Source organism: Zonotrichia albicollis, chromosome 8, assembly GCF_047830755.1.
Source record: "Zonotrichia albicollis isolate bZonAlb1 chromosome 8, bZonAlb1.hap1, whole genome shotgun sequence".
Lineage (NCBI taxonomy): Eukaryota > Metazoa > Chordata > Aves > Passeriformes > Passerellidae > Zonotrichia > Zonotrichia albicollis.
In genome coordinates this window covers 17275174-17284756 of record NC_133826.1, presented here as the reverse complement: position 1 = coordinate 17284756, position 9583 = coordinate 17275174, and the positions used below count along the sequence as shown (strand labels likewise).

At 39.7% G+C, this 9583-nt stretch overlaps 1 protein-coding gene across 1 annotated transcript; it reads left to right on the top strand.

The window, feature by feature from the left end:
- The first annotated feature begins 47 nt into the window (after positions 1 to 47).
- GCLM (glutamate-cysteine ligase modifier subunit) lies at positions 48 to 9410 on the top strand. Its single transcript, XM_074546129.1, has 7 exons — positions 48 to 398; positions 2919 to 2984; positions 3342 to 3426; positions 4165 to 4221; positions 5432 to 5634; positions 5849 to 5963; positions 7677 to 9410. The coding sequence occupies exons 1-7, from the start codon at positions 279 to 281 to the stop codon at positions 7844 to 7846; spliced, it is 816 nt and encodes a 271-aa protein (XP_074402230.1). The 5' UTR covers positions 48 to 278; the 3' UTR covers positions 7847 to 9410.
- The last annotated feature ends 173 nt before the right edge of the window (positions 9411 to 9583 follow it).

Here is a 9583-nt window from a genome sequence, read left to right as displayed (position 1 = left end):
AGCCCGGCCCCGCCCCCTGCCCGCCCCCGGAGGCTCCGCCCGGCGTGCTGCGGCCCGGCCGCTGCCAGGGGGCGCCTGCCCGCGGCGGCCTCGCGCCGTGAGGCAGCGCGAGGCGGGGCGCGCTCCGCTCCGTGCCGCTCCCGCGCCGGGCCCGCCCCGCCGCCCATTGTCCCCGCGCCGCCCCTCGCCCCGGTGCCGGTGCTGAGTCACGGCCGGCACGGCGCTGCCCGGGGCAGTAGGTGTCGCGGAGAGCCCCCGGCCACCGCCTGAGCAGCGCCATGGGGACCGAGGGCGCCCGTGCCCTGCTGGAGCGCGCCGACACCCTCACCCTGCAGACCGGCAACCTGCTCAACTGGGGCTGCCTCCGCAAGAAGTGCCCGTCCACCCCCGGCGAGGAGGTGAGGGGCGGGCCGGAGCTTCCCTTCGGGGCGCCTCGGCGGAGGCCTGGGGCGAGGGGCCCGGGCCGGGCCACGGGCGGGCCGGCGGCTGAGGGAGCGCTGGGTGCCGCTCCCGGCGCTTCGAGCGCGTCCGGAGCGGGACCCGTTCCGGTGGCGCACGGCTGGCCCGATGCCCGTCACGGCGAGGAGGGGCTCTGGCTCCCGAGCCATCCGCTTGTCGGTGCCCTCGGGAGGCGGGAGATGGGAATGGAAAAACAGTTTCGCTTGTTTGTTTTCGTGCGTTCGTTGTGTTCTGCCCTGTGGGGAGGCCGGGGCCCCGGAAGCACTTTGCCCTGAGAAGGAGCGAGCCCAGCCTTCTGATCCCGGGAATGAAATTTAAGTGCTGTCTGTAATGGCAAAGGGGATCCCTTATACTTTTCTAGTTAGATAAAAATATGCATAGCTACGAGCTTATATTACAGATTATGCAAGTTCATTTAATTTCTTCATAGAGGCAGATCTCGGGGAAAGTAGCAGTTGTCTTCTTTGAAGCAGAGAGCTGTCATTCTTTGTTAACAAGCTGAAAAGAGCTTTTTAATTATCACCTTAAAAGTATTGCCTTTAGCGGTGTGTGTCAGTACTTAGAATAGTTCTCATAAAATGTCTGGAGATGATGTGGCCATGAACTTCAGAACCACCATATTTGCTGTTTTGTCATGGCACAGTAATCTCAGAATGGTCACTTAATAATGAGAAAAACGATGGGTTTGGCTGTTTATTGCTATGTAGTCACACTAGTGATAACTTAGAAGTTAGCTGGTTGCATATTAATCATGCACTAGTGGAAGAAAGGTGGAAGGGAGGATGATGTAACAGGAAGAAAGAATTCATCATACTCTTGTTGAGCTGTCATGTGGTTGTAACGTGACTACATAACGTTTTATTTGGCCTGGTTGTTTATTAAACATTCTGTGATCTGTGTGAAATAGGGCTGGATTCTGTAACAAAGACATAGCTGTGTCACGATGGGCACCCTTGTGTGGGCAGTTTTTGGAGGGCTCTTAAGTAAAGAGTGGCCAACGTGCATAACTAATAGTTAAGGTACTAAAATTCACTTGTTTGCAGAGGAATCCACTGGCTTTCCAGAGTAGGTGTATTTCCAAAAGCAAACAAATGGGATCATTTGCAATCAGCTCCTCTCTTTGGGGTAGTCAGTTCTCAGTGGCAGAATGTAAGCTAAAATTTTGCAAACTGTGAATGCCAGTGTTAGGAGATGCAGCTGTGTTTGGAAAAGCTGATCAAAGCAGTGGAATCACTGCTCTTTGCACATGGCCTGCGGGCAGGGGAGTGGTGTGCTTGGGAGTCGGAGGCGGCTGCGTAGGAACCGCAATAGAAATGTGTCCTGTGGCAGCTGCAAAGCAGCAGTCTATAAAAATTTAGTACTGTCTCACTTGCCCTCAGAAAGGAAACGATAAGAATATAAATTGTTTCAAAATAGGATTAAGAGTTATTTTATTAAAGGGTTATTGTGCTTAGGTATTTACTGGGGTGGTCAATTCTTGCCTTTTGGGTCCAGGGGTTTTTATACTGTTTTAAATGATGGAAGGAATGTATAGTATTTCTGTTCACAAAATATTGTTCCTGTATTGTATCTGATACCAGGCAGGGATGTTGACTTCTAGTTTGTGCATGGTATTAGAGCTCTCTGAGTTGGATGTCATGGGAAATGGCTGCTTACTGGTACACAAGGTAGGTGTGCACACAGTTATAAAATACACTGTGGAAAGTGAAGTAAAGCAGCAGCTGGGGCAAGTGCTCCTACATGTGGCAGGTGGCAGTCAGACAGTACCTGTGCTTAACTCCTGGGATGGATCAGAGGGAAGCTACAGCTGCAGCACTGGTACTGTATAAAATTAGTTAGCTGCTTTAATAATTATGTCTTACTATGTTCAAGAAAAGTCATTATCAAAATCTTAGCCGAGTTTATTTTGCATCTCTGGATGAAGGAAAAATGCAAGAGTGGCATAGGATGTGTAGGTTCCCTCTGCAGTGATGGAGGACTTAAAAGTATTAGTGGTTTTGCTCAGTGGAGTAGGTAGGCAGTAAAGGGGAAGGGTTGTATGCATGTAAAAAGAGAAGGAATTAATACAATGAGTATTTAGGGGTTGATTGTCAAGTCTCATTTCTGCAGAGTCAGGGCACTTACGCTCTTATCTGACTGCTGTGTAACTTAGGAATTTCTGCACAAAAAACCCCAAACCATCCCAGGTCTTAGCTCTTGCTTGCTTAGCATTGTACTTTCCTTTTAAATGGCATTGGTCTGAGAAATAACTACAGTACTTGTATTACTGCTAAAACTCTTGAGGAAGAGGAGAGAAAAATTTTGAGTTTGAGCAAGTTTCAGCTAGAAGCTATGAAGGAAGAATCTTCTGTGGGGTGGTGTCATTAGTTCAGCTGTGAGTCTGTCCTGCCCATCTCTGTACTGTTGTGTTTGTGTGGTTGGAACATACCCACGCTTCAACATGAAAAAATGTTTTGTAGGTGCGAGACTGCATCCAGAAAACACTGACTGAGTGGAGCTCAAAGATCAGCCAAGACCAAAATCAGGTAGGAGAGGTGTTATGCATCTTATCCATCTTCCATGTGAAATCAAAGACATAAGTAATTGGTTACACTTCTAAAACTTACTACTGAATCTTGTTCCAATAATTCTAAGCAGTAAATGGTATTTTCTATATTAGGGTCATATAAGGCCTTTCACATGCGTTCATTATTTTGACGTCCCCTCAGTGATCAAGAAGCCTTGGGTTACTTGCTTTCTGTCTTTGCATTTTTCTACTGTTTTTGTTTCCAACTGCAGTAAGGCACTTGCTTTTTCTTTTTTTTCAAATTACCTAAAAACTTTCTTCAGGAGCTTACTGTCTCCTCTTGACGTTGCTCCTAAGTCTCATGTACTTACTACAGGAAACACTGGAGGTTCTGGAATGTTCTGTAGCTCAAGCTATAGAAAAAATAAATCCTGAAGAAAGGGATGAGTTGAAAGTATCAGGTAAGAACACAGTCAAAAATCCAGTGTCATGGAAAGGTTTCATATGAAGTCATTAATAGGATATTCATAGATGGGGTTTTTTTGCTCTCTTTTATAATTGCAGAATCAAATTACACTATTGCACACTGTTGTTCTTAAACATTGGCTAAGAAAGTCTTGAATTCATAGTTCAGATTTTAAAGCAGCTCAGCACTTTTCTAGTTTAACTTGCATCACCTCAAGATATTTTAAATTTATTTTGTGAATCTTTGACAGTTTTGAAGCAAAATATTACAGATAATACTGGAATTAGGAAATAGTATTGGAAGCACATTTATTTGCATAATTTTCCCAGGTTGAATATGATGAACTTGAAGGAAGCAGTCCAAACTAACTCTAGTACATTTTGAGTCTCAGTAAGTTGTGAAGAAGTCTGTTTGTACTACTAAATTTGGGGTTCTTACACAGGTTGTTACTGTTACTGCTTCATGTCTTGGTGCTTTACAGCTAACTGCATCATCTAACTGGATGATTTCTTGTTCTGAGACTGCACAACATCGAAATTTAAGAGAACAGTATCTTTATTGGGCAGTGACCTTTCAAAAAACTGGGTTTTTTCCAATTTTTTAAGCAAATGGTGTATATTTTAAAAATCTTTTACCCAAAAACTCATTAATAGTGACTATAGCAAAAGCAAATGGCTGTATATTAGGAATACCTGGCTTGTTTAGTTACTGATTACAGTTTGTTTGAAAATAGCAAAGCTTTTCATCGTTGGATCAAATTCTTCATCGATCAGAGACGCAGTTGACCTGGGTAAGTGTGGAACTCAAACTTAAGTTAAGATTTCTTTTTTACTCTAGAACTTAGATGGAAAAAGTTCTAATGTTATTTCTAAGAGGCTTGTTTGGTCACTGTCACAAGTATATCCTGTTTTCCTATGAAGAGAGACTTAGTTAATCAAATCTATTTGCACAGTAGCTCAGTCAGTAAACTTATTAAATGGATCACTGTGACCTTGGATCCCCAAACTCAAATCTGATTCCTTGCTACAAGCAGGAGCAAGTTTCTATTCTTTCACACTAAACTTGTTGAAAAGTAATTAGCATGTGATGTTTTAATACCAGTCATCCAGCCATTCTTGCCAGTTCTTGTTAGTTGCATTTAACATCATGAACTTTGCTGCTGACTGAGTAGTCTTTCAGAGATTATTTAGGAAATAAATGCAAGTAGCTGGTGAAATAGTTAGGTTTTACTGCAGATGCCATACAATGTCTCTGCATAAAGTTCTGTATGCCTTAGGTTGGAGTAATTGTGAGCAGTAATGAACTTTACTGTTTTGGAAGTTTGTTGGGCTTTAGGGGTGACCAAACAAGAAAGGGCCACATATCATTATTCTCTATTGATACCCCAGATAATAGCTTATTTATTGTAATTTTTACCACCATTTGTCAAACATGCAATAATGGACTCCCCCTCTTGAAGAAAATAATTAGCACAGCAGTTCTACTCTGTTCACTGTGTTTAAGAGGCCTCATGACTTGCATTTTTCCTAAAGCTCAGGGAGACTCCAAGACTTGCACTTTTCTAACTCCTCACATATATCAAGTAGTTCTCCTAACCCATGTCCTGTACTTAAGTTATAGTTCAGAGTGAAAGCTACAAATTTTAAAAGAAATTGAGGGTGAAGAAATAGACTTGTTTATCATCAGTGTCTTCAGAGAAAAATACAGTTTTAACATTAAAAAGGAGGGAAAAGCTTCATGCTTTTGTTCATTTTCTGATTGTTTTGTTTTTTGCTTTCCGAAGACCTGAAACTGAATCGTGGTCTTCAGTTGTATTCTTGAATCTTTGCTAAAAAGGTTGTGTAATTATTTTTGACCTCAGATACACTCAGAGTTTCAAATGGTGAATGGAGAGCTAGCAGAGTGAAGCAGGAGGTGTGGTTTTTGCTAAATTTGAAGAGTCATGCTGTTTATGTTCATATCTGATGAAAGATTTTGCAGTGTCTGTTCTTTTTCCTCAGCGTGTTCTGCCCTCGGAGTTGCTCAGTTAGACTCAGTCATTATTTCCCCACCTCCTGTTGAAGATGGAACTAACCTCTCCTTGGAATATTTGCAACCTTACTGGAAAGAACTTGAAAATCTAGTTCAAAACAAGAAGATTGTTGCCATAGGTGCCTCCGACCTAGATAAAACACTGTTAGAGCAGCTGTATCTGTGGGCACAGGTGAGAACCAACTTCCTACTCATAGCGGTTCTTAGGACAGAGTAACTGCTTGCCTACATTAATTAGTCATGCAGAATTAATTAGCCCTGCTCAGACTTCAAAACAATGGTCAAATTGTTCAAAGCAAAATTTCTGTTGTAATAGAGGGCGTGAGGGAAACAGCTAATATAAGTACATTAGTAATTTTTTCTTATAAAAATATTTTGTTACTCAGGTGAAACCAAGTAGTAATCAGGTGAACCTTGCTTCCTGTTGTGTGATGCCACCTGATCTCACAGCATTTGCAAAAGAATGTGACATACAGCTGCTAACTCACAATGACCCCAAAGGTAAGACTTTGCTGATTAAGTTAACAGAAGACTTCTAAATGCATTTATTCAATAGAAAATCAGGGATAATCTTTTCCTGAACTTCAGAGTTTGTTATATTTGAGGCCTGAACCAAGGATTCTAGAAGTCTCTCCTTTATAAAATATTTCTGTTATGTTACTGCTGTTGCTTCCTCCCCCCCACCCCTTCTTGAAACAGGCTTCCAGCCTTGGATAATTTTTTTAAATACTTCTTATCAGAGAAAATAAAATAAATAGAAGAACAACCTACTGAGCAATTTGTACTATGTTTATTTCTACAAAATATGGAATTAAATGTATTGCTAGTAACCGAGAAATGAAAGTGTACTTGCCTGGAGCACGTGAAATAGATTACATAAAATGTTAATGGCCAGTTGATTTTTGAGTAGTTTAGTAATATTAGATCTGTAAAATTATTATGCTTTAAACAGGATTCTTTCAAAGTCTTGACTTCTTAAAATAACATTATTACAAAAATAGTTGTAAAGTCTTCTCTTTTTTAATGCAATGATTTATTTGCTAAATTAATGAAGAAATTCGAGACTTTCCTTTGAGCTGTATAATCGAGTTACCAGTTCTCTACAATATTCTGGGATATAACGTTCATTTCTCTCAAACATCATCAGTCTTCTTCACTTAAGAACACTTTAAGAGAGTTGGACACTTTAACATCTTGTTGGAATAATAAAAAGTCTTAAACAATATATATTTAAGTCCTTCCCTACATTCTTGGTCATGACTAATTATTCATGATGATGCTTTTCCTTCCTTCTCCTTTCTTTCCCCTTGATCCCAAAGAAAAAAGTATGTGAAGCATTTCTGATTATGTACTTCATAGTACCACTGTTAGAAGTGACGAATTTCATCAGTGCCTCAGCTGGATTTATCACTGCTCTGACAGCATGCAAGATGAATTTCCATTCAATCTGACAATTTCCATTCAATTTCCACGTCCTCTGAAGTCCAAATGCATCTTGCATTTTAATAAATAGTATCCACTGAAAGTCATGAAATTAAGGAGCAGAGGATTTGATAGAAAACAGCACAAGTTGTGATTCCTTTATGTGTTGTTTGCTCAGCCTAACTTTTCTGTAACAGTCAGCTGAAGAGTATGGAGACTATTTTTGGTGAGCACTCCTCACCAAAGACATTGTTCTTTTGATGAACATTCCAGAGGAAACTAGGAGAATTTGTACTTGCCTTCTTTTTTTTTTTTTTTTGTTTTGTGGCATTTAAGCCCATTTTTCTTAAAGCTTTCTGGCTTATGGTTATTATGAGCTCCCTTATGGGAAATACTGTGAATGTTGACTTTACAGTGACTGCAGAGGTAACTCTGCATGCTCAGTACTTTGCTGATTTCAGCTTTACTCACCTCTGGTTTGTCTAGCTAGCTTCTCAAATCTAATTTTCTTTTTCTCCCACTAATGACTCTGCTGATCAACTCATTTTGATATTCCAGAGTCTCAGTTAGTTTTGTGCGAAATACTCAATGTTGCAAAAAAGTGTCCTGGAGATTTATTTGGCAATATTCAGCTGCTTTTATCCTAAATGCATTCTGGAGGAGTGGATCTGAGGGGTATGTGGTACCACTTAAGATCCTGACTGTTGGAAAAGGCTTTTCTTACTAAGTGTTGATTTTTGCAGCTGTTTACATGATATTGTTTTAAGCACAAATATCCCTTTTTAACTTCAGAATTACTTTGTGAAGCAAGTTTCCAAGAAGTTCTCCAGGAAAGCATCCAGAACATGAAAGCCAACAACTGGATTCCTTTATGGCTTCTGCGGTATTCAGTCATTGTTAAAAGCAGAGGAATTATCAAGTCCAAAGGCTATATCATACAAGCTAAAAGAAATGCATCTTAAAACACTGGTTTTTTTGTTGGTGGTTTTTTTTTTTTTTTGTAAAGGCTGTTTAAATTTCTCTGGGATGGGGGAACATTGCGTTTTTCATAGAAAGATTTTTACAGCATTTATAATGAACTACCAAAAGTTGTAATTATTCAGTGTGATGTCAGTAGGAGTGTCTGTAATGTTCTAACACTATTTTTCTTAACTATTGATGGGTTCATTCAAAATATGAAATATTTCGAGGCTTTTTAAATGAAGATATCTGTAGAGTAACAGTTTAAAATAATTTCCTTTTTATGACCAGTTCACTGTAAAAAATAACATTATATTTTAGCTGCCATTAGGTAGCATGGAGAAACATATATTTTTGTTTTTTTAAAAAACAAATTTCTCTTAAATCATACTTACCTGGTGAATACATTTCAAGCATTCAAGGACTAGCTTTTATAGAAAATTGTCATTTTTTTAATGATTCAATACCCCAAAAAATTAAGCTGTTATCTCATTACTTGATATGTATATATAGTCAAGTCAGCTATTTAATTTGTGGGTGTGGGAAAATTGGTTTATTTTTAACATAGTGGAGAAAACCCCTATGATTTAGAAGAAAATGCATCTTCCAAATTACTTTCTGATTGTTACTTGAATTGCTTCTGGCTTCTTTGTGCCTCAATACGCTTCATTTAATGTTCGCACAAGTGTGATGGCATTTTTACTGTTTGAAATAGAAAATGTATCAATAGTGAATGCTTAAAATAAGATTGGAAAACAAGCAGTGAAGAAATCTGTTCATCAAAAATTGTGCCTGTCTCCTTCTCAACTGTGGCTTGTTTTTTTGATACTTGTGACCTACACAAGCAATTAGCCAAGTAGAATAGACAGAAATGCTGATGCTGTTCACTAAAATGAATTAGTTCTTGTGAGGTTGCCTGGGAAACTTGTTGCTTGAGTGCCACTCAGAAAAGATGAAGCAAGGCTTAGCCTGAAGTTAGGTATCTTTCTGCTTAGCAGCAGATTAGCACATTGGCTTTTTAACCCCAGAGAGATTGCTGCAGCTAAGGCAAGGCTTTTGGTTTAATGTAGTCCTTCTGTCAAAAAGGCCTTTTTTCCTTGGCCTTTAAATGAGAGTAAATACCTAAAGTTCAACTTGTAGTTTAGCAGGAACTTTGATACCAAGTGTCTAAAACAGTAAATTACATTTTGATTTCAGACAGGGGCATGGCCTCATACTGGTGGTAGTCATTAACTTTGTTGTACATATTTTGATATTTGGACTGTAAGGGAATGACTTTTCACCAACGTCTTTCAAATTCTTCATAGAGGCAGCAAGTGGAATTTGAATGCCTGTAGGTAGTGCCTGGAGTGTCAGCTTCTGTAATCCATTCCACTATGTTTAATGAATTCAGGTTTTTCAAGGTACCTTAGTCCTCAGATATTGTTTTTGTAGTGGCAAATAGCAGGAAATTTTCTTAGCTTCTTCAGTTCTCTTGACAAATGAGACAAACAGGGAATTGAAACTAGTAATGCATCAATAAAAGTTTGGATGTTTTTCTCTTAATAAAAATGAAGTGTTTTTTTTGATGTTGGGCCAGTGTGCATCAGAGTTCAAAATTACCTTAGTTTAATTTTAAACTATCCTACTATCTCTGTGCTGTGTGCTTATGATTTAACCACTACCTGTAATCTCTGTGTATTTGACTGAATCTGTACCTTACCAGACTTGCGTGTGTGCTCAGGTTTTTATATTGAAAT

Excerpts from the sequence above, each read along its gene's own strand:
- GCLM (XM_074546129.1), top strand. The coding sequence starts at position 279 with ATGGGGACCGAGGGCGCCCGTGCCCTGCTGGAGCGCGCCGACACCCTC. Across the intron at positions 3,427-4,164 it reads GGATGAGTTGAAAGTATCAG|CAAAGCTTTTCATCGTTGGA; the intron begins GTAAGAACACAG and ends GTTTGAAAATAG. Across the intron at positions 4,222-5,431 it reads CAGAGACGCAGTTGACCTGG|CGTGTTCTGCCCTCGGAGTT; the intron begins GTAAGTGTGGAA and ends CTTTTTCCTCAG.